We start from the raw sequence: 25,009 nt of genomic DNA, 5'->3' as shown, positions 1-25,009 counted from the left end.
ATCGATACTCTTTTTAGAAAAAAAAAATGATGATATAGTAGAGATGTATATGAAAAATTTAAAATTTTCAAAAATGTTTATGATAAAATATAATGCTCGATACATGATACGAAAATTTAAGTTTTCAATACATGATACGATACGCGATTTAACTACAGTGATTGGAATTAAAATGTGATAAAATTATAAACTATAAATTAAAATAATGTGTCAAAATGATACATAAGGTTTGTCTTGCGCGAAAAAATGCAAAATTTTTGACAAAACATGGAGAAAAGAAGAAAACATTGAAACACAAGAATGAACATGAGCAAGTTCATATTTTCATTCAGAAGGGCCAATTGGTGGGCTTCAACTTTATTGGCCCACAATTTTATATTCTATTTTGAAAAATATTAGCAGTTAGGCCTTTATTGGGAAATAATTTTTTTTTGACATTTAGAATTTAAAGTTTATCTATTTAAATTAGAAAAAAAATTAATTATTTTTTACTTTTCATCTTTTCATTTTTGGGGTTAAATCAAATGTAATTTTTCCAATCTTCTATTTTATTTTTTTTACAATATTTCAGTCCAAGTATGTTTATTCTTATTAAACTGTAAGTTATAAATTACTTCAGTTTTTTTGTATTAAAAAAAATGCCAATTTAATACATTATCACTTATGTTGAAGTTTCTTGGAGTTAAATACATTTGTAATAGTTGCTGGTTGATGTAAGAATTATTGAGAAAATATCAAATGCATTTGGTAACTAGGAAGATCTTGAGATCAGGAGAAAAGGGGAAAAAGAAAATGAAATATACAAAGATTTACCATCTTATAGCGGTGTGTATGGTCTGATTTGGTATGGTTTAAAAGTTTTTTCAAATTAAACTGACAAAAACGGTTTAAAAAATTTTAAATTAAATTAAAACCGAACTAAAAAAATACAGTTTATATTATAGTTTGAACTTATTAAAATTATTCACTTCTAAATGCATATTATTTTATAAAATTAATTGAATTATAGTTTTCTAAAATATAATATAAACATGTGAAATAAATATAAAAAAATAAATTCTGAAAAAATAAAATAGAACATAATATAAATCTGAAAAAACAAGAAACCCTGGGTAAAATGAATATCTTTAAAGTCTAAAAGGGTAACTTTGTTACAAAGTGAGGCTTGAAATCATACTTTGCAATGGAATTAGGATGTAATTATGGTGGGGGGCTGTATGTAGCTTTCCCTAGTTCAAGCGAAGATGAAAATTTTATCTTAAAAAAATTAATTGTTGAAAGGATCGACCCCCTTGTATTGGCTTTGGGCCTCTAGACTTCAACTTTTCTTGATTTAACGGGCCTTACCGGTTTCTAATACAAGATTGGGGTATTAAACAGAATTCTCATTGGGTTGCTCTGTTTCTTTAGTAACTCTCGTATATTTATCGTTTTAACGAGTGGATTAAGTGTAATGTCATATATATAAATAATATTTTTAATTTTATATATAAATAATAATATATTATTATATAATTAAATAGTTTTAAATTTAAAATAAAACAATATCTAACTATATAGTTATATGTTATTATTTGTATATAAAGTTACATAAATAAATTATGTATGTAGTTTTATTGATAGTTTAAATGTATTATTCCTTTTTATCAAAGCTTATTCAAATGGTCGAAGGTTCTAGGAGGTTCTAAATTCCTACATAGAGGAGCCAATTCCACAAATAATAAAACTATGTGTCCCACTTGAGTTCACAAATAAGTATACATTTAATGTGTATCATTATGTAATTAGATAATTTTGAATTAAGAATAAAGTAATATCTAATCACTTGATAACACACATAAATATATATTAATTTATATATTTAAAGTAAATACGTATAGTATTACTCTTCTATAAATGTATTTTTAAATGCAGTTTCTGTCATTCCAAACACAACTAAACTCGTCTAGAGCTGCATATTTCTGCAACAGGATAAAGGATAATAATTAAGCACAAAAATTAATCTAAATTAGAGTGCTTCATTTCAAGTAATTACAATACACGATTAACAAATTCTATTTCAACAGCACTGTCCAACAATTATCATTTCATATATATATATTATCAGTAATTTGTACAATTTCTAAACCCAGTAATCAATATATATCATTAATCACTAATGTCTTCTTAATTAATTTTACTAATTAACAAAAATAATCTTCGTGCATAATAAATTAACAAGCCTTCTCCTGTTGTTTCCACTCCAACCCTATGAACCTGCAAGGCGGAAACCTAATTTTTGTACTCGGAGATCGGCTCAAGCTTCGGCGACCAAACTTGATCCCTTGAACCCACCAGCAAATCGTACTGCTTCTTCAACTCCGGCGTGCTGCAAAGCAACGGACTGGCGGATCCATCTTCATGATGATCAACCTCTTTCCCTCTCTGTATAAGCCTAGTGATGAACTCGGGCACTACCTTGATTAAAACCCTACCGTTTTCGCCCTTTATGTATTCGAAGGGACGACAATGGCTGTCGAAGTTGATTATGGGTTTGGAGGACGAAGAAGAACTGAAGGCTGCGAGAGATGAAGCTGAAAGAACATTGCATGCGAAACGATCGATGGGAAGAACGAAGTAAGTTTGACCAGGCATGAGGTCGTCGTTGATGGCTAGAGCCGGGATGGGGTGGCCGATGAAGAATGAATCAGCATGGCAAACCATTTTGTCCGGGGAATCAAACATGATCTCTCCGGCTATGTGTTTGCCGTTGAGAATCTTTGTTTCTCCTCCCCAGAAGATTACCTTCACTGAAGATCTCATGGAGTTTTGCTGGAAACATGGAGAGATTGCATTACCCATTAAAGAGACAAAGATCGAGAGAGAGTAGGGTTGGATAATTATATAGAAATGGAGAGGAGATTTTGACTTGGAGAAACTCGAGGTTTGTTCTTTACTTTAACTGGGGAGAGGCAGTTTAAGGGAAATTGGCGGTGGTCGGTGGTCAACCAAGCCGGCTTTGAATTGTCTCTCTTTCTCTGTAACTCAAATCTTAATCAATGCTCGACGTAAAAGTCATCTTAACTTAGAAGGCAAATATCATATATACATGAAATGACATGGCTAAATATCCCACCGGTTTGGTGCAAATTAAGAAGATAACCTAAATCTCATAAGAGTAATATTATACTAATATATTTTTTTATACATAATTTAAGTATATAGATAATATTTTATCACATAATTAGTTATTATTTTATTTTTAATTTAAAATATCTATATACATAAATTATATATAAAAAATATATACACATAGTTTTATTAATCTTATAATGGCAAATATTCATGACCTCACAAAGTAGCAAGAGGTAAGATTCATGTATAAATATAGAAAGGTTTCAACTAAAATTTATTTTCTAGACGAAGAAAAAAGAAAAGCCTCATAAATTTAAAGGTCTAACATGTAGGTAATCAAATTATTAACTTAAGATTACTATATTAATTTACTAAAGTAATGTCTATAGTTAGTAAGATGCTACATATTTTAAGCAAGAGGAAATAATTTAATTTAAAAATTATACATAATTACCACTTTTATAATTGCCCTCAACAATTCTTTATATTACTAAAACTTTGAATAATTATTTTAGTAAGAGTAATGTCAAATATATTTCTCAGTAAAAGATAATCAATTTTCATTTAATAATTTTTAGCATAACAAATTATTTAGTGGGCGTAATTGTCAATTAAAATTTAAAAAATTTACATATTTTAAAAATTTTCAATAGGGTCAAGTGCTCTATTGGTTACATTAAAACTAAGTCTTTATGTTTATGTAGGTCAAACTTTATATGGCATATATACAGTAAACTGTTAACGTACGAAAATGTTCACGTTATTAGGGTTTTTTTTTTTATGTATTCAAAAAATGTACACATAATTAACCCAATGGAGAAAATGTTGAACTTTTGTTTTGGAAAAAGGATTATGAAGGGATTAATTTTGGTGTAATAGTTAGTAACATATAATATCATATAAATAATATGAAATAAATAAAGTTGGTGATCGTAATTAGGTTCGAGTTTCACGTTACAAATTTAATTATGATAAAATGTAAGATATTATTTATAGTCCTTTTTTTTTTTCCCATTAACCTAATAAAATCCCAACAAAATTAGTGATTCAAGTTTCAAAATTTGAAAAACAAGCAAATAAATTACAAGTTGACACCAATAAATGCAATGGATGATCCTCAAACAATTGAATTATTGACCGTCGCTTTGAAGACCTTCCAATAACATGTGAAATTAACCTTAAGGTTAGTCATTTGACCCAACCCACCCACCTTAATCAATTAGAATAAAGTTGATAAAATATTATTGTTTAATTAAAGTGCCCTGAAATTAAATGGTTCCATTCATCTTGGACTAAGTGGGTGGCATAATTTATGAACCGATTGAGACATTTTATATTTTATACATTTTTTTCAAAATACAACAGCTCAAGAAAGTACCCAATACGTTCATGTATTAATTGAAATCACATGGGTTTTTTCTTGATTTTTCCTAGAGCTGGGGGTGTTGTGAATTTTCATGTTTTGAGTTAGAAAACACTGAACCTAGAAGATAACCCAAATTAAAAGCTTACTCAAAAAATTCAATGCATCTTGTTTGTGTCAAAAACACGAACCTAGAAGAAAACACTGAACCTAAGAAATAGGCCATTTTGTGTCAAAAACACGATCTATTTCAAATTTTTCAATCTGATTGACCAATTTTAACATAAAGTATGACATTTTGCCAAATGAAAATGACTGTATTACAGCTTCTTTGTGTACTTATTTTGTCCACTACTTATAAAAAAAAAATCATAAATAAAGAAATTATAACTTAATAGAAAACTACACGTAAAAACATTTTTTTTTACTAATTTATATATGTTAATTGATATTGTAATATACGATTGTTTATTTATTTTCTCTTTTAAAAGTTATTCAATAACATATTGTCACATTTTTTAGTAAGAATAAGTTAGTAAAAAATGTTTAATATGTAGTATTACTTTTTTAATTAACATATGATAATAAAATTATGTAAACATATAAATATAATTAAAAAAAAGCCAAAAGACTCATTCCCACCCAAGGTTAAATATAATCCCAAACTCATATCTTCTAACTTTTAAAAACTCAAACATTTAATCATGAGCTAAATTCTGTTAAAATTTTTAGTTACGATTAATGATAAAATTGTTATTTTAATAATATTATTAAAAATATATATAATTTATTACATTTCCTCTCACATTTTAAAAACTAATAAATTCATCGTTGATAAAAGTTTTTCAATTTTGAAAAATTACATTTTCACGCCCAAACCAAAGGTTTTCTTTCTTCATGATCCAACCACCACCTTCGGCCATCGGCAACCTCCATGTTCCACCCTAAACCATCACCATCATCATCTCTTCACCTCTATGACAAGAGCCCATCGTCGTCTAGCTTGAAAACGCATCGTCTAAATGAGTTTTATTTGGATCTGACAAATCTAGACAATTCGTTTGGACCCATTGACGTCTAAATGAATCATCTTAATGACATTGTAGTCTAGATGAAGAGATCTTAGAGTGGTTTCTTGATGTCAACGAAAGACAATAGATGAAGGATGAACAAAATCGACAATAGATGAAATCTCTTTACTCAATTTCGTTGTTGTTCCTCGACAGTGGACAAAATGGACGACATCTGGACGAAGAGGGAGCATAGGAGAGGGAGAGAGTGCTAGGAGGAAGAGAGCGATGACAATGGCGACGAAAAAGCTCGTTGAAAAAATTAAAAAAAAAAATTAAAACCTCAGGGAAAATTTGCCATTTTTCAAATTTTGGGCGGGGAAAAATAGTAAGATTTTCAAATTGAGAGGTGAAAATATCATTAAACTTTAATTTTTAAATTTTTTTATTAAATGATGGTTTTACTCATAACCTAACTGATATTTTTAACAGAAATTAACTAATGAGTGAGAGTTTGAGTTTAAGTTTTTGAAAATTAGAAAGTATTAATTTGAGATTACACTTAACCTTGGGGGTGAGCCAGTCTTTTGGCCTAGAAGTTAATTACAAAAAAGTTACACATGACATAATAAGTTTAAACCAATAGTCTTGAGAGAATGAAACCACTGGTCTTCCTACTAGCATGCAACACAAAATTATTATATCAATATTATGAATTCTTTCAATATGAGATGATAAAAACTTTTCAAAAATGCTTAAAACTTTGCTCATTCTAAGTAGACATTAATATAACATAATTAAAAATTTAAAAATGATTCAAACCATATTGACATTAATATGATAGTGAGACAAGTTTAACTTAACAATTGAATCGTGATTTGATATGATTCACTTAATTTAATCTCAAGTCAGTCTAATCTAATAATTAAAATAAGTTTTAACTTTGATTAGATTTGTCATTAGTTTATGATCAGACTAGTTGATCCGGTTAAGGTTTTAAAACGCTTATATAAATCTATAAAAGTTTGTCTTACAATATTTCTTGTTGATGATTAAGTATGGACATTTACGTATCTTAAAATACGACATGTCTACACCTAAGAATTTCCAAGCAAAAATTCAAAGTCCAACATATGGGACTCTAGATACCTTGCAGTTTAGGGCATGGTGACAAAATTTAATAGCTCACATATATTGATATAAATACTATGAAAGGAGACAACTAGCTACCAAAAAGGTTTCTAAAATCATAAATGAAGAAGACTTTTAATCAAATTTTTACACAAGATCGACGTAGCTTTGACCTAATTTAATTAATGCATAATGCGTTTAAGACAAGTTGAAAAGTTTTTCGTGTGAATAAGAAAAAAGGATTTAAAAAAAAAAAGTTTACGGCTATTAATTTAGAAATATTGTGAATGCATGCATTTCTACACTTGACTTGGTCTTTGCTGTTTACTTCGTCAATTGACAAAGAAGAATTACTAAAATATTATCAAATACCTCAGGCCAAAAGACTTATTCCCACCCACGGTTAAGTAAAATCTCAAATTCATTTATGTTAATTTTTAAAAATCTAAATACTCATATTTCTGTTAAAATTTATCATTTAGTTATAAATATTAAAAAAAAGTAAAAATTTATTATATTTTTTTTCTACTTAAAGTTTAAAAAATGATCATTTTTCCTAGAGTTTTGAAACCATTGCTATCTCCAGTTGCATTCTCTCTCCCTCTATCATCGATCATTTTTGTTGAAGATCTTCGTTTCTGACAAAGATGATTTGGGAGAGAAGAAGAGAGACTAATAAGTTCACTAGAGAGAGAAAGAAAAAGACTAGAGACGAAAAAAACTGAAGATAGCAAACTTCACTGCCTCCAGTGATAGTTTCAAAATCTTACAAATAAATGCTCATTTTTTAAGCTTTAGATAAGAAACAATTATTATATTTTTAAATTAACGAGAAAAATATAAGAAATTTTTAATTTTTTAAATATTTTTAACTAAATAATATTTTTCCCATTAACTTTAACAATAAATTTTAATATAATGATTGGTATTTAAAATTTTAAAAATTAACAGATATAAATTTGAGATTTTACCTAAACTCGGTGGGAATAAATCTTTTGGCAATGCCTCAAAGAAAAGTCGTTGGGTTTATCCTAAATGACTATTTATTACTGTTATTATTAAATTTAATTAGCACTTGATTTTGATTCCAATGTTTTCATATGATATGACGTAATCTAATTTCAAGTGGATTAAATTGGAATTATTCAACACAATCTATTCATCAACCATTTTAATTAAAATTTAAAGATATAATTTTCATGTGTCAATTTTAATTAAAATAATTAAATTGATTACGAACGCAGACACGTATGCAACCAATGCATCACGTGCTTTTCATGACTAAATTTAATCCCATTTTTCAAACAATTTGAATTGGTCAAATACACATTAAATGATGAATTTTATATTTTAAGAAGTGTAAATTTGTTTGGTTGGTGGATTAATATTCTGAAAAATGACTAAAATATGTTACCACAAATATTAATTATTTTAATTCTTAATAATTTTTGTTTTTTAGTTAGACATTAAAATTAAAAATATTTTTAATTAAAATAAAATAATAATTAATCACGTAATGATACATATAAATATATTAAAAAAATATTAATTTTTTATAAGTATATTAAAAAAATTATTATAACAAATTAAGTGGGTGTAAATAATAAATTATTGACAATTCTACGGCCTATTTCTTGAATTTTATAAAATATAAAATCATTCACGTTTGATATCTTCTCTTTGTGAAGTATTGTTAGTTATTAATTGTCAAACATTAAGCATAATTGAGTGGTGATAAGCTCCTCCAGTAATAGAAGACAATTTTCAATAATTATGCTGCAATCACGACTTTAATTTTTTTTTTTTTAACCTAAAAGGAACATATTAGTGTTTTCTTGATAATATATATTATTTTGTTAAAATTTATTATTAACATTAAAAATAAAAATATCATTTAATTAAAAATATTAAAAAACTAAAAATTTATCATATTTTATCTTTTAAATTTAAAAATTTAATAATTTTTTTATTCAAAATTTAAAAATAATAATTTTTTTCTAAAATTTTGAAATCGTCATTATTTTCAACAAATGTTGCTGTCTTTAGTCATATTCTCTCTCCATCGTCAATTGTCTTCATCAGAGGGAGAGAGAGCGGTAGGAAACTCATCAGACAGGGGGAGAGAGAGAGAGTCTAGGGATAAAGATAATGAGAGATGACTTACTTCTCTTCTCTATCTCCTGTGATGATTTCAAAATCTTAGAAAGAGAAATGATCATTTTTCATATTTTGAGTAAAAAAAATTATCAGATTTTTACATTAAAAAAGAGAATGTGATATGTTTTTAGCTAAATAACACTTTTACTCGAACGAAACTCTAATAGTAAATTTTAACAAAATAGTGATATTTAAGTGTTTAAAAATTAATAAATATGAATTTAAGATTTTACTTAACCTTGGATGGAAAAAAGTCCTTTGGCCATTAATAAATCATAATTCCCTATAAATTCAATTGCTTATGTGTTATATATTCAACTAACATAATCGTGTGTATATATATATACACACACACACTTATTTATTTATTTATTTATTTTGAAGCACTCAAACTTATAAAATTACTAGTCCAATTTAAAATTTCTATATGTGAGATTCTTTACTATAAACTTTCTCATAATATTGTATACCCCGCTTAAATAATAAATAGATTAACAGAAGTCACATTCAGAATATTGTAAAAATAGTTTAAAATGGGGAATTTAGACAAAACTAGGTCACTAAAAATAATTAAAATAAAATCTACATAATATTGATTCGTTAAAATTAGCAATTAATCACTCAAATTGACATAATTAATTTTTAATTAATTGGATTCTATAGATTATAGAAGTAGAATATGAACTCATCTAGATTCTTGCCCCATTTTCAATTCAATAATTGTCCGCTTTTAATTTGTTTGGTTGGTGTACCATTTAAACCTAAATTAATGCCAAACCATTTTTCAAACATAAGACAATTTAATTCAAACCAATCTTAGTCCAAATTATGTACAATTTTCGCCTAATGTAGAATTGACAATTTTTAACATGATTCATTAACCCGATATAACACACAAAAAAAAAAGGTTAATGTTAAATTTTTTTGATACAAAATTTATTTTGAGTCAATCTGATATGATTTAAAATTAAATCAGATAATGTTAAGATTTATACAAAAATAATTTAGTATGATCCGAATCAATTCAAATGTTTTGAAAAAAATATTATTTTAATGAAATTTGTTAAAGATAAATTATGTAAATGTGAAAAAACAATATCAATTACAATTAAAATTTTTACAAATTTTATATAGTTGCATTTTTATATAATTATAATTACTCATATTATTTTTTATTTTTATTAAATTATTTTATATCATTATTAAGTAGTAAGAATATAATTTGATTAGTCAAATTATTGATATATTTTAAATCTCTTAGTATATAACTTTTAGAGCATTTGTAAATAACACAAAATATTATATTGTGTGTTTTATTAAGAATAAGTTAGCGTAATTTGGTGATGAAATTAATACAATAAAAATACTTTGAGGAGTGAAAATAATAAATAATTTTAAGTTAATTTAGATCAAATCGGTCAATTCGAATATTTAAAGGTTGAATTAAAGTTAAAAGTTTTTGACATAATTTTAATTCGAATCAAGTTGTAGTTAAAAGTATTTGACACAAAACCTAAACCGATATAATATGAATATAATCTGATAACATGAACTGTCAGGTCTACCATGATGCTTTCTCTTGCTTTGAGCACTTTTTTCATGGGCGGAGGTAGACAATTTTTTCTTAGGTCTAAAGTGTAGTATTCAATGAACAAGGGGATGACATTATATTTTCCCTCTTTTTTAACCCAAAAATCTCCCAAACTTGCAAGTTTATAAGTGAAACCCACCAAAACTACGGACTTTTTTTCTCATAAAAAAGCCTTGAACAAGAAGAGACATTCTTAATTCATAATGCGTTGCAAATTGAGAAACCAAGACCAAATTCATTCTCTCAAGAACTCTGAAAAGTATTTAATTATAATTCAAGAATATTCAGAAGAAAATTCATAGAGATGACACATTCCAAATGAATAATAATTCCTCTAGCTCTTAATTATTTTTAACAAAATTTTATTATAAATAATGATTAAAACAGTAAAATAACTTATTAAATGCCGGATAAGCTCTCATTGAGTTACAATGAAAACATACAGAGAAAATCTTGAAGAAAATTTTACATACTCAAATGGGTTAAATACAGACGCAGTTGTTCCACTATTTTTGCACTACACTATTCACATTCAGCATAAGTTGAAAGAGATGAAAACAATTTTAGAGTGTAAATCAAATTCATCAGAGAGCGTTTAGCCTCAAGTTAAATAAATTTTAGCAGTTCAGGTTCTATGATTTGAGCTCAAGCAAGTTTCCAACAAAGTTAAAAACAAAACATAATCGTGCTTCCCTACGATTTCCTTTCAGAAGCGAGTGACATACCTTGCACTAGAGTATGCTACTGAATTGTCTGGTAACTAATACACAATGCATTTAGCTGTCGAAGATTGTTGCTTCCTGTTGGGTGCAACCACATTTCAAAGTTCTCCACACCTAAGCATAAAAATCTAATTTAGTTTCCAGAAGAAATATTAAAAAAAACAGCAAATAGGAGAGAAACTGAGAGAGCCGGTACAAAGTAGAAAAAATTGCAGTAGGGTTTCAAGCTTCAGCATCATGATTGTCTAATGGCAGAAAGTGATGCTGCATTGCTCTATGTGCTTTGTGGTTTTCCAATACACATTGCTGCGACTTGGAAGAATCCCTCGAGCTACAATTTTCCTTGACTGCAATCTACATCTATAAATTTTCATCCCCAGCCTCTACTTATCATTTTAAATACTCTTCATATTAACTGCATGCTCAAATTGGTGAGAGTTAAAACTTCAGTTTTCATAATGTTTGAAATGCTATAAAAACAAATCAATATTGGGGATGCATTAAAGCCAAAAAAGGGATAATATAGGCAGAGACGCTATCCAAATGTTCACTACCTAGTTCATTAACAGTACAACTGAAAGCCTACTTCATAGGGTTATGAATAAATCTAAAATATGATATGAATCAAATTGAGATCATGAGAAATACAAAGTTTTTTTCATTCAGTTCAGATATCAATAAAAATCAATGAGATTTTACATATAGAGGGCCCAAACTGCAGCTGCTCAATGGATCAAATGAAGATTATCACCAAGAATAAAGCAAACGGAAGTAGTATGTCTTTGATGGTGGAATTATCCACTCCTTTACAAGACTACTTGAATTATGACCATTTTACTGCAATCATCTTAAAGTGGTAGAAATTTAAGGAAGAGTATTATGTAAAGAGGGACATTTTGTCTCTTAGAACATATTCTCATGGTTGTATCAATGAGGGTGATTCTACAACTTGATAAATGCCTTAGTTTACTTTTTCTTGGCCCAGTTCACTTGGCTCACAGACACTGCATGGGCTCTATGGATGTTTATGTCATTGCAAAATTTGTTACTATCCAAACAGAAAAAAAGCTTCAATTTATTTGTTCTTCCTCTAGTTAATTTATTTCAATTAAAATAATTATTTACAACACGTTATCAACACAATATATATTAATTCTCTATCACAAGAGCTTATTATCATCTAAGCAGTAAATCTACAATGTATATTTTGATGCAAGTCTTTACTGATTTGTTCTTATAGTTGGTAGTAAATTAGAATTTCCACAGGCCTACCTATACCTTTTCAGAATCTGATCCACTTATCTACTTCTCTCTTTCTATTACTAATTGACTTTTAAGAAAATACAAAAACTCCAATCTTAATTATCTCTTCCTATCTTATCCACTTCCCAATTTTTTTTCTCTCTTTCTCAATTTAATTATTTTTCTCCCTTTTTTCTCCTTCTCTCCTAATTATCTCCTCCATTTCTCTTTATGGTCCAAAAATCATTGACACAGGTAATTCACACAATAAAACTGGCTCCCACACAGAAACTAGATTTACCTCAAACTTTCCAGTTAAACATTCTTAAATTCGAATCACCTGTAGCACAGAAATACATGTGCAACCTCTATTTGAATGCTTAACCAAATTGAGAACATAAAATTTTTTGAAAAGTAAAAGTGGTCTCACCTCCACCAATCAGATTACATATATTGACACAAGTCACAGTGGTGATTTCAAAGCTTCCCCTATAGATAAACAGAAAGGTTACAGATACAAGAAATTCATGATTCAAACTCATGGTACAACAAAGTTGATTAACATAAAGAATAAAAGGAGTGGATATCTAACCTCCATACACGTATAATATGCTGCAAAAATGAATGAAAAATGAACTCATACTTGGTACCACAATCATTTCAATGGCCCCAAGTGAAACCAATTAAAATTTATCATCAGGGGCAAATCCCCTTTGTAGCATTTCGTCATGGAAACAGAATGCCTCCTTTATATTGTTTTGGCTGACATGTCCATTTATCAGTGATGTGTATGTAGACCTATCAGGATTTACACCTTTCTGAATCATTCTCCGTAGTATGTGCTCGGCCTCTTGCATCCTTCCTTGTCTACAAAACCCAGTTAAAATAACATTGTACGTAATAACATCAGGCACTAGTCCTTGTTTTTCCATCTTGTTAACCAGGACACTTACTCTGTTCATATTCTCTTCCTTAACAAAGGAGTTAATAAGAGTATTATATGTTATGCTATCAGGAATAATCCCTTCTAATATTATCTTACTCAAGAATTCTTCAGCCTTTGATGCATCACCTGAACGGCAATACCCCTTTATGATAATGTTACAGGTCAGAAGAGTTGGTTTAATACCTTTCTCAACCATCTCATACCACAACCTGAATGCCTCAGTTACACGACCCATACTGCAAAATCCATTTATTAAAATCCCATATGAAATGTAATTGGGGAAAATTTTTCGAGAGATCATATCAGCCCATAATTCGTTAGCTTTTTCCATTTCACCAACCTTGCAAAAACCATCAATCAGAGTGTTGTATGTCACAATGTCTGGCTTAATACTCTTTTGGGTCATCATATCGAATAGGTTCAGTGCTTTGTTCATATTTCCATCCTTACAATGTCCATGAATTAATGTGGTGAAAGTATAAAAATCAGGGAATACACCCCTTTCAAACATCTCCTTAAACAGATCATCTGCATCAGCGAGCATCTTCATCCTGCAGAGTCCATTCAAAATAGTATTGTATGTAACAACATCCATAATACAACCCTGCTCTAGCATCTCATCCCGTATTTTCAAAGCCTCCAACATGAAGCCATTTCGACAATACCCATCTATAAGGATAGTATAAACAACATTATCTGGAACTAATCCGACACTCTTCATATGTCTATAATACATCAATGCTCGATTGAGCTGTCCATTCCTCGAGAATACCCCAATCAGTGAGCCAAAGCTAACTAGATCAGGAACAACCCCTCGACTGCACATTATACGTAAAATTTCTTCAGCTTCTGAAGCATTATCCTTTTGACAACTCCCAACAAGAAGTGAGTTATAAGTAGCAGTATCCGGGTTTAACCCCATTTGCAACATCTCATCCAAAACTTCCTTTGCTCTCTCACATCTTCCCTTCCTGCATAAACCATTAATAAGAGAATTATATGTATAAACACCTGGCTTCAAACCCTTACCCACCATTGAGCTCATCAACTCAAAAGCTTCTTCCACCTGTCCTTCACGACAATAGGTGTTGATCAGCGTGTTATATGTCACAATGTCTGGATAAACCCCTTTTTCTTCCATCTTGCACATGAACAACTTAGTCCTATCAATTTTGTGATCTTTACACAATGCATTAACCATAATATTTAATGTATAAACATTCAATGCAATCCCACTTCTATCAACCTCTGCATAAACTTGCCATGCTAAATCAACCCAAGCAATCTTCACTAACCCACCAAGAAGACTATTGCAAGCATTAATAGAAATACAAATTCCTTTACTTCTCAACAGGAGAAACGCCTCCGACCCTTCTCTTAATTTCCTTGCTTGAACATAAGTCCTAATCAACAAATCAAAAACTAATTCATTAGACCCGCAATTCCTATACGTAGAAACCAAAGACTCAACAATTTCTACCCGTGAAACGCCGCTCTTTCTAACCATCCTAAGAATCAAAACTTGTGCATCAGATAATCGCCGACTTCGCACTAAAATGTGAATCGTTGCGCTCAAAGACAAGGAAGAATGCTTAAAATTGGAACAATTCAAGGCAATGAAATCAATAAATCTCTCACCCAGATGGAGATTATCACGCAGACGATATAAGACTTCAACTACATTAACCGAGTTCAAGTGAAATTGATAGTTCCGCAAAGAGTTAACATTCCATTGCTTTAAATTGAATAAGATTTTCTCCACCAGAAAGGAATCTGAAACTGACCCAGTTGACGGATTTTGGGAGACTTGCAGTGTATGTAGAGTTCTGAGGGTTTGAAGAGAGGATGTGAGAGAGAACTTCGGATGAAGTAAGCGCTGAATCTTTGACATATTGAAATTCAGGCGGGGTTTAAAGTTCGATTATCACAACTGAAAGTTTGAAAGCAACTCCTTCAAAATAATCACAACACCTCCGTAAAACAAAAAATCTTTGTAAAAGCCACTAGCCAAACACTAAAACCCATTGATGATTTTAAAAAGGGCCACGTTTCCGGCACTGGAGCTGCTTATCTTAAGTCCTTTGATGCAAACCGATACCTATGAAGCGAAGGACGGACAGGGAGAAAGAAGAGTTATTTGTCAGCCGATAATACTGCAGGGACAGGAGCGATGTAAGAAAGTGAAATGCAACAATGCAAGCTTACAAGCTCAACAGAGGTATCAGAATAGCTTGCCCGGGCCCGGAGAGAAGCTAACCAGTCTGGGCTGGGCTTTAAGTTGGGCTTTTTGTTGGACAATTAAGGGCTCTTTAAATCATTATCCTGTCAAAAATCACTTCCCTATTGCATGTGTAATTTTATTTTTAAAAAATTATTATAATATTCCTGAAATGGACAAGACAGAAATTTAATTGAAAATCAAAGCCCTGCCGTGAAGCTGCCTGGGGGATTTTAAAGAAGAGCGTGTTGAAAGAAAATGTCATTTGCCAACATTAAAAAAAAAAAGGGTAAAAATTATTAACCTATTTATGATTATAGTAATAATAGAAATTTTCCTACCATATAAATCACGTAGAGCTAATAAGGTAAATATTTACCAACATACTGTATCATAAAGAGTAATATTCTATGTGTCTACGTTTATATATATTATTATATGATTAGATGTTATTTTATTTTTAATTTAAATTTATATAATTATATGATAATATATATAAATATGTATATATTTATATATTTAAAATACATATATATATATAGTTTTATTGTATTATAAATATTACAGTATGAGGATTTTTGTCGTCTCTTGAATGTGAGGGAATTATGTTATTTAATTAAGGCCAAAAGACGTACTCTCACTCAAAGTTTAGTGTATTCCAAAACTTTTATCCACAAAGTTTTAAAAATTCGAATATCTATTTATCATTCAACTTTTGTTAAAATTTATTATTAGTATCAAGGGTAAAAATGTTATTAGTGAGTAATATTAAAAAAACTAAATTTTTATCCTTTATTTCTACCTTAGTTTTGAATATTAACAATTTTTTGTTTTATTTCATATATTTTCAATTTAAAAAAATAAGGTTTCATACTTTTCAAGATTTTTTCTTTGCAGTTGTTGTCCAAACTTTTTGAAACTTTGTTTCACCTCCTATTTCTAAGGTTTCATCTTTAGTGGGTTTAGGGCATCTGACCACTGACGCTCTCCTTCTCTCTGTCAGCTCTCCTCTGAATTGTTGACTCTTTCATCTTTGTTGTAGCGACCTCCTCTTGGTGGATTTTGCAGTGAATTATCTACCGAATTGTGCTGTGGAACAACTACATTAAGAAACGATGATCTTTGATTGGATGATGATAAATCATCTTTGTGTGGTCAATGAGAAAATAAAAGATTTACGAAGGCCAACCGATAGTTGTGACAAAGATAAACATCAGAAAAAGAGAAAAGAAAAACTCTAGAAATGAAATAATTATTTTTTAAATTTTGAATAGATAAAATTTTTTTAATTTTTTAAACTAAAAAAATAAATTTTTAATTTTTTAATAATTTTAATTAAATGATATTTTTAGACTTAATTATAATAATAAATTTTTAAATTTTTAAAATTTTTGAATAGTAGTTTAGTGGTTGAATAAGTTATTCGGCCTTCCGTAAATCTAATTTTGTTTTTTGAAATTTAAATTTTTTCTGGGATTAAAAACTTGCATGCCAAGACAAGTAAGGCGGTATTTCTTCATGGCTTACGGCAAGTCTAGAAGTTAGATGCCAATGGTCCATCCCCGTTTTACGGCACAATCTCTCTGCTGGTTGGGTGCATTTGGACTGGTAATATTTTATTATAAAAAATAAAAATTATTATAAAAAAAAATTAATTATTAATATATTTGATAATGTGTTTGATTGGGAAAATTAAAGAATATTGAAAAAGATTACCGGAATATTTGTGACAGGCTAAGATGCCCCATAGAGAAATTATTTTTTAATTCACAAGTTTTGCATAAAATTTTATGTCTTCATAATTTCTGAAAGTATCACTTTCATCCCCCAAACTTTAACGTTGTTACTTCCAGTTGAAATATGAAAATGTTTTCTTATTGCGGGTTTTATTTTAGTGTGGGTTTAGTTTTGATAATTTTTTATTGTAAAAAAGTAAAAAATTATTATAAAGATAAATTATCTAAAAAATTATTATATATAAATTATTAATATATTCGATAAGAATAATAAGTATAAATAATTATTTTGTTTAGTTAAATATAATAAAATAATAAATAAATATTTTTAATCATAATTATTTTAAAATATTTTTTATATTGTTATATTAATTGAAAATAAGAGTATTATTATCTTAAAAAATTAATAAATGAGAATAGAATTGTAATAAATTATAGATAATATGATATTATCGAGATATTTTATTTCTAACCAATCAAATAAAATAATTTTAATAATAAAAGATAAATTATTAAAATAATTTTTGAATCTCTTTTACGTTAATGGAACAAGAGTAAAATGAATTAGCAAGAAAACTAACAACCAAACATGTCTTGATAATTGGGGATAAAAGGTATATTTTTAGAAAATGTTGGGTCCCCTTTGTTTGAATCCTAGAATACTGTAGATTCTCCTCGAGACAAGCGTGTAGATATTGAAAACAGGCATTGTCAACTTATCCCATCCAATTGGAACAATAAAAAAGAAACATTTCTTTTTTTGGTTTGGTTTGAATAATATTTTATTATTAAAATAATAAGATTATATAAATTATTTAAAAGAGTATTAGATATAAATGATTATTATGTTTAATAAAATTTGATAGATATAAATAATTATTATATTTAATTAAAGATAAGAAAAAAATACTAATAAATTATTTTACTTAAATATGTTTGAATATAATTATTTTTATATTATTTATCATATTAATTAAGAATAAATTTATTTTTATTTCAAAAAATTAATAAATAATAATATAATTATGATAAAATCATGATTATCTTGGTAATATTTAAATAAATGATAATCAGATTATCATCTATATTATCTATCACTTCAGTATTGATAAAATCTTTTATTACTGATAAACCAAATAAAAAAAAGATAAGATAAATTATCAAAATAATCTTTAAATACTAGAATTAAACGGCCCTTAAAATAATTTGTGATCATTTTGTTCCCCTAATATTTTGAATTTTGAAATCTCCGAATTTAGAAAAACTGAAAAAAAAAGGTTAGGGCGCAATGTTCATACGACGAAACACAAGGGCTTCGGGAGTTTAACCTTAATTTTTTTAATAATTAAAAAAAGGAAGTATTTATGTGAGCCTCATCCTGTCACATTATTTGGGCAATTTGATCCCCAAAACTCTCTCTCTCTCTCTCTCTCTCTCTTTGGCATCGGAATTGTTCTTCGGCATCTCTCTTTTCTCTTTTTAATTTTATTTTAGATTTAGATTACTAGTTAGAACAAATAACAGATCTCCTTATTTCTTTTTTAACTTAATTCATCATCATGACTTCTTCAATCATCAAGATTGACGGTGAAGAACTGGTCAACCCTCTTGCAAATCTTTCAATCTCTGATCAGGTACTTCATTTTCTTCCACCGCTATTATTTCCGGCAGAGTTTTGATCGGTTTTATCTCGTTGTTAAGTGTTCTCTGTGTTTGGTTTGTGGCAAAACATTAGCTTTGACAATATATATATATATATATATATATATATATATATATATATATATGGAGAGAAACTTCTGAATTTGTTTTTGTTGCGGATTCAGCTGATTTGAAAGCGTTTTTGGGGCTGTATATTATGGTTTGAAAAGGGTTAGCGAGATTTTCGATGTCAAGCTATGGAGAAGTTCAAAATTGTGACTGTCGGTTTGTTTTTATGAGCGTTTGGTCGATGGAAAACATTGGATTTGGTTAAAAACTTTGTGTAGATATAATTTTTGAATCTGTTATTGTTGCGCAGGCTCCTAATTTGAAAACCTTTTTTTGGTTTATGCCTTATACTTTGAAAAGGGTTGATGAAAGATTTCGTGTATCAAGCAATGGAGAAGTTCAAAATTGGGACTTTCGATTTGTTTTTAAGATTTTTAGTAAAATGAAAAACTTTTCTAGATAATTTTATTGAATAGTGTCGGTGACATTTTATTGTATTATGTAATCAAAAGTTGAAGATTGAATTTTTCTTCTGCTTCTTTTTTTTTTTTTGGTACGATTTTAGCGCACAGCAACGCTTTTAAATATATATATATATATATATATATATATATATATATATATATATATATATATATATATATATATATATATTTTAATTTGAAAAAGGCGGATGAGATTTTCAGGTTTCAACCAGTGAATAAGTTTAGGATTGGATTTATCAGTTTTTTTTTTTTCAATGATTTTCTTCAACCTTTTCAGCTATCTTGTTTCCTTTAGTGGAATTCTTTATTTCTGGTAATATTTAATAAGTTTGGTTGTTACCTTATTGTTTAGAAGGAAATGCAAAGTAAACCTGAGAACAATGAGATGGGATTGGGGAATCATAGTGGCATTTGCGCAATTTGCTTGGATAAGATAATGCTTCAGGAAACTGCTCTTGTAAAAGGTTGCGAGCACGCATACTGGTTTGTCTGATCAAAATCTGAAATTTTTTTTTGCCGTTCTGTTACAAATTTTAAATTTTTGTTGTGGCTTTGGCCTTCTCTCTGTGTGTCTCTGAGATTTGATTCCTTACTTGAATGTTTACAAGAATAAGGTGCTTATGAAAATGTTAGAAGAAAAATACAAGGAAGCTGTCCTATTGGAATATATGGTATTAACTTTTGATGCAGGTGTAGATTTGTCTTGCATGTATGGTTGTTTTGTTGGTTTTAGGAGTCTTCTTATCAGCATTACAATAGGCTGCTGTGTCTCCTATCTGCCCTTTTGTTATTTCTTTTGCATATATATATATATATATATATATATGTTCCTTGGACTATCTTTTTACCGAATGCTTTCTTCTGATGAACTCTGTGTTATCTTCTGCATGGCTATAGATAAAGAATGAAGTGATTGTTAATATAATGAGTTGAAATTTTCCTGTTGGTTTTTTACGAGCAGAAGTTTAGGCTTAAATAGGAAGGTATTGTGTGAACAAATGAGTATGGACCTAAAAAGTTAATTTAGAACTATGATCAAAGGACTAGATTCATTTATAGTCCAAGGAGAGTGTTAGGGGGCAAATAAATATAAAGAATGTAAAATTCATTTTTTGGGTTCAGAATCCCGTCTTTCATACAACAGTGTTTTCAATTTGAGCCTAAAAATTGTGCCCCCATACTTCATTTTCAATTCTGTTGCCTATGTTCCTGATGCTGTTTTATCAACCTACGCTCACTTCATATTTTTCATAACAACACTGCTGTGATATACTTATGTTTGTTTCATATCATTCATCACAACTCTGCTGTGAATAATATAGTTGTAAACATGTGATAGTGAAAGTCAGTGAAGAGAATAAGAAAGTAGGCAGATATTGTAAATTGAGAGCTGAACTAATAACTCAGAACTCTTCTGTATTCACAAGTAATTATATTTCTTGCTCTGCTTTTAAAATTCTGTTACTCTCAATTGTTTGCATAGACTATATTTTACATCTGTTGTGAATAAAAAAGAATGAATATAATATTGAAAGGAACCAAGAGATATTTGAGGTGGAGAAGTAATGGGGGGGCCAAAGTGAAATGTCAAGCTCAAACTTATGTATTTTTCATTGACTAACCTCTTTATATATCCATTGCATATCCATTTTCTTTGACATTTTCACAACTTAAACCTTACAACCATAAAATGCATCTGCTTTTTCCTTTGTTTTGATGGGTAGAAATATTATCTTAAACTATTTGGCACTGTAGGAGATGTTCTGCAATGGGAAGTTTGACACATTTGTTTTTGCTGTTTCTATTATGAAATGACATGCAATTGTGGCACTGATGGACGTTCTTCCATTACTTTGGCTTTGCAGTGTGAGTTGTATCCTACAATGGGCTTCATACAATAATACACCGACCTGTCCTCAATGTAAAAATCCCTTTGAGTCGCTTGATGTGCACCGTTCCCTGGATGGCAGGTATTATCTCTATTCCCCTTTTCCAGTTCTCTTTCCAGCAGTCATGTGGAGTTCCTATTTAATTTTCAGGCTGACGACATTGTCATGTAAGAATTACAATTAATTTTGACACGTTATTGGCCGTGCAAATTTGAACAAAAATTCCTGGTTTATTTAGCTGAGGACTGATTAATCCAAAAATATGACAAAATAGAATTTTACTTTCAGCTTATTCTCAGTGTGAGTGATTGTGGTGATTAATACTAAGTTTTTAATGAGGATGATTTATTGGATTTCTTAACACTTGAGTGACTTCACTGTGCCTAGTTGTTATGTTGCATTATTATTCGCTAATTTTGTTTTGTTATAACAGCATTCAAGATTATATGTTTGAAGAGAGCGTCTGCTTACTTCTTAGGGCCTCATGGTTTAAGCCTTTGGTTGTGGAGGAACAGGAAGTGGTTTATGATGATCTGGAAGATTATTACCCTTATGAGGATGAAGAGGAAGAAGAGGATGATCTGGATGAAGTTTACTTCAACAGTTCATCAAGTCTTCGAATAGGCAATAGAAGATGGGGTGATAATGGATATGTTAGGGCAGGACGCCAAGAAGCAAGGCCTGTCTATCTCCCAAATCTGCAGGACTCAGGTGCTAGTTCCTCACGCCAGCGCAAAAAGAAAGAGGTTGCTAAAAGCACCCCAGCAACAGGGCGAAGAGCAAAGAGGGCTCTTAAGCGTGAAGCTGCAGATAAGGCGGCTGCAGCAAAACATCAAGAGCATCTGGTGAGGTTGGGACGGAACCTCGGACCATCATGTGCTCAATAAGTAGCCTTGAAACATTGTAGTTGATCTCCATTTTGTACAGTATCTCCATACTTTTAACTATGTGAAATAACAATGGCATATTTAGTTGGTTGGTTATGCAGTGATCACTGATCAGTAGTTGAATCACTGCAATGTTGTGTCTTCGAAAATTCAGCTCTAATTAGACAACTGCTTGACTATTCAAATTCCGAATTATTTTTACTATTGTTTATCTGGGAAGTTTAATGGAAATTAAACTGTAAATAAGGAAAAATTTTAACCATCTGTCTGCCGTTTAGTATTTAGCTAATGATCCTCTATTTACCAAATAATTATTCCCCATTGCTGTCAGTATCTTTTCAAAGAGGAAAACTTACAGAAGAAGCATGATTCAGATAAATTGTTGTATCAGATATGATGAGTGATAGACAAAGGAATTATAATTAGCTCTTATGAGATTATAAATAGAGTAATACTATGTATACCCACTTTGGGTACACAAATGTATACACACTCATATGTATCATCATATGATTGGTTATTGTTTTATTCTTAATTCAAAATCATCCAATCACATGATGACACATATAAATGTGTATACATTTGTGTACCCAAAGTGGGTACACATAGTTTTATTGTTATAAATATTTGATAGCAAGTAGTGATCAGTAATTGCAAGATCACTTTCCAAAGGACAAATTTGATGAGTAAATGTAAAGACATGAATATACTATTATGATGATGGCTTAAGATTATTTACAAGATTTTCCAAATCAGTTTGCTGGAGACATTCAGACGTGCACTAAAGCCATTCGAGGTCAAATCAACTGCATAATCACATTGAATAGATAATTGGTTTTATAATTACTGTATTGATTTAAGATAAAGGTTTAATATTGATATGACCACAAGAATGTGAAATCTAAACCTTCTCTTTCAGGTATTTCCTATTCATTGTTATCGAAGTTACTCCTTGGAAACAGTCAGTTTCCATCTGACAAAATCACTTTATTATTTAATTAATACAGTTATTATTTAATTAATATGAAAATAACTTATGGTACGTGGAAAGAACAAACTATTTCAGTATAATAATAAGGCCGAATGATTATTCCTTGTTATATTTGATGTGAATCTAATTTTTATTTATTAATTATAAAAAATTTATATATTTATTAATTTATTAATAAAAATATTTAAAAAAATTATAAATTTATCACTTTTTTTTAGATTTAAAAATTAATAATCCTTTCCTCCGTACCTTCCCTTATTTAATGTTTAAAAAATCAATTTTTTTTGAGGTTTTTTTTTCTTTTCTCATTGTAGTCGTCCTCTCCCACACAGACCGACGCACAATGAAGAGCTGAGATTTCTTTGTCGCTCTGTCATACAATAAATAGATCTTGGTCTCTTCGTCGCTTTGTTATGCAACGAAGAGATTGAAATTTCTTAGTCACACGATGATGTGATGAAGAGACTGAGATATTGATCTTGTTGTATGTTGACCAATGAGAGAAAGGACGATCGATGATAGTTGAAAATGTAGTGTGATTGAGAGAGAAGTGAGAGAGAGGGAGAACGCCACCATCTCTGATAATTAATAACGTGTTGAAAAAACCTTAAAGAGAAAATGTTGATTTTTAAACTTTGAATAAGAGAAAATTTGTTAGATTTTTAAATTTAAAGGAGAAATGTGATAAATTTTTAATAAATCATAAATTTATCCTAAAATAATAACAATAAAATTTAATAGATAAATAGATATTTAAATTTTTAATAATTAACCGGTAAAAAAATAAATTTTTACTGTACCTGAAGATGGGAAATAGTCATTCGGCCTAAAAATAATTTTAAAAGCAGTGCTGAGCCTGAAATTCCAACCTAATTAAAGCAACACAAGCTTCACTCATCTTGTCACCACCTACTCCATTAGGAACTTGTATCATCTTTTTCCATACCACCTTACGTCATTCGTATTACATACCTTAATTCCTTTTTAATTTGAAGAAATTTAGTGACTTTGTTTCTATGTTGAATTTGGAATAATTAAATTTGTATATGTAAAACCAATTTATGTGGCCAGAAATTGTAAGTATGTTCCAAACAATGCATGTTCTCTTTGATTGGTCAGAATCAACTCATCAATTTTCAACAGTGACTTTGAACATCATAAAAAAATGGATTCCCAGATGCTGAATTCGTAGTGTTGAAATTTGTGGCCGTTTTTAAAGTTTGATTTCTAGTTTATTTATATTATTATTTATTTTTTGGTCAACATTTTTAATATTTTGATTCAATTCAGATAGAAATTGTCAACTCTATACCCATTTTTTGTATTTTACAGACCCTATAGTTGATAAATTAAAGTGACTATTTTATGGAAAAGATGATCTCTCAGTCTCTCCGGCCTCTTCTAAATAAATTTTCTAGTGATATTAGGTAATTTTTTATGTGAAAATATATTAGGTTTATAAGTGTAAAAATCGAAATCTATATTACACAGAACTAATAAGTTTTTATTAAGGTTTAATCTACTACTCTTATATATCAGACGTAAAATTCTTTAATCTTTAATACCCTCCCTCAAATATAATCATATATCACTCACTTATTTGATACGAGATTCTTTAGTCTCTAATATCCTTCCTCGAGTGCAATCACTTAGATTTGTCGTTTGGTTAGGTATATTATTATTTGGTATCCATGATCTCTGATATCACATAGAAATATATTAGACCCATTTTTGATAGCATGCAAAAATACATTGGATTATAAGTATAGAGATCGAAACTTATATTATATAAAATTAATTAGCTTTTGTTAAGGTTT

General features: G+C 29.2%; 3 protein-coding genes across 5 annotated transcripts; 1 reads left to right on the top strand and 2 right to left on the bottom strand.

The window, feature by feature from the left end:
- Positions 1 to 2,271: 2,271 nt before the first annotated feature.
- LOC123208563 lies at positions 2,272 to 2,841 on the bottom strand. Its single transcript, XM_044626098.1, has one exon. The coding sequence runs from the start codon at positions 2,839 to 2,841 to the stop codon at positions 2,272 to 2,274; it is 570 nt and encodes a 189-aa protein (XP_044482033.1).
- Positions 2,842 to 10,715: 7,874 nt separating this feature from the next.
- On the bottom strand, positions 10,716 to 15,468 carry LOC123197596 (pentatricopeptide repeat-containing protein At5g01110). Of its 2 annotated transcripts, XM_044611930.1 has the most exons (4): positions 12,923 to 15,468; positions 12,761 to 12,819; positions 11,285 to 11,503; positions 10,716 to 11,202 (listed from the first exon to the last, which is right to left on the bottom strand). In XM_044611930.1, exon 1 carries the CDS (start codon positions 15,165 to 15,167, stop codon positions 13,014 to 13,016), a length of 2,154 nt encoding a protein of 717 aa, XP_044467865.1. In that variant the 5' UTR covers positions 15,168 to 15,468; the 3' UTR covers positions 10,716 to 11,202; positions 11,285 to 11,503; positions 12,761 to 12,819; positions 12,923 to 13,013. The 2 variants fall into 2 exon arrangements, with proteins under 2 accessions (XP_044467865.1, XP_044467857.1); XM_044611922.1 differs by having other exon boundaries at positions 12,761 to 15,468.
- Positions 15,469 to 18,622: 3,154 nt separating this feature from the next.
- On the top strand, positions 18,623 to 22,420 carry LOC123209671. 2 transcript variants are annotated; one of them, XM_044627803.1, is made up of 4 exons: positions 18,623 to 18,864; positions 19,781 to 19,908; positions 21,291 to 21,395; positions 21,748 to 22,420. In XM_044627803.1, exons 1-4 carry the CDS (start codon positions 18,790 to 18,792, stop codon positions 22,199 to 22,201), a joined length of 762 nt encoding a protein of 253 aa, XP_044483738.1. In that variant the 5' UTR covers positions 18,623 to 18,789; the 3' UTR covers positions 22,202 to 22,420. The 2 variants fall into 2 exon arrangements, with proteins under 2 accessions (XP_044483738.1, XP_044483737.1); XM_044627802.1 differs by having other exon boundaries at positions 18,624 to 18,864; positions 19,778 to 19,908.
- The last annotated feature ends 2,589 nt before the right edge of the window (positions 22,421 to 25,009 follow it).

Source organism: Mangifera indica, chromosome 2, assembly GCF_011075055.1.
Source record: "Mangifera indica cultivar Alphonso chromosome 2, CATAS_Mindica_2.1, whole genome shotgun sequence".
NCBI lineage: Eukaryota > Viridiplantae > Streptophyta > Magnoliopsida > Sapindales > Anacardiaceae > Mangifera > Mangifera indica.
The sequence above is the reverse complement of the archived record's forward strand: the minus strand, read 5'-3'. Positions and strand labels throughout refer to the sequence as shown.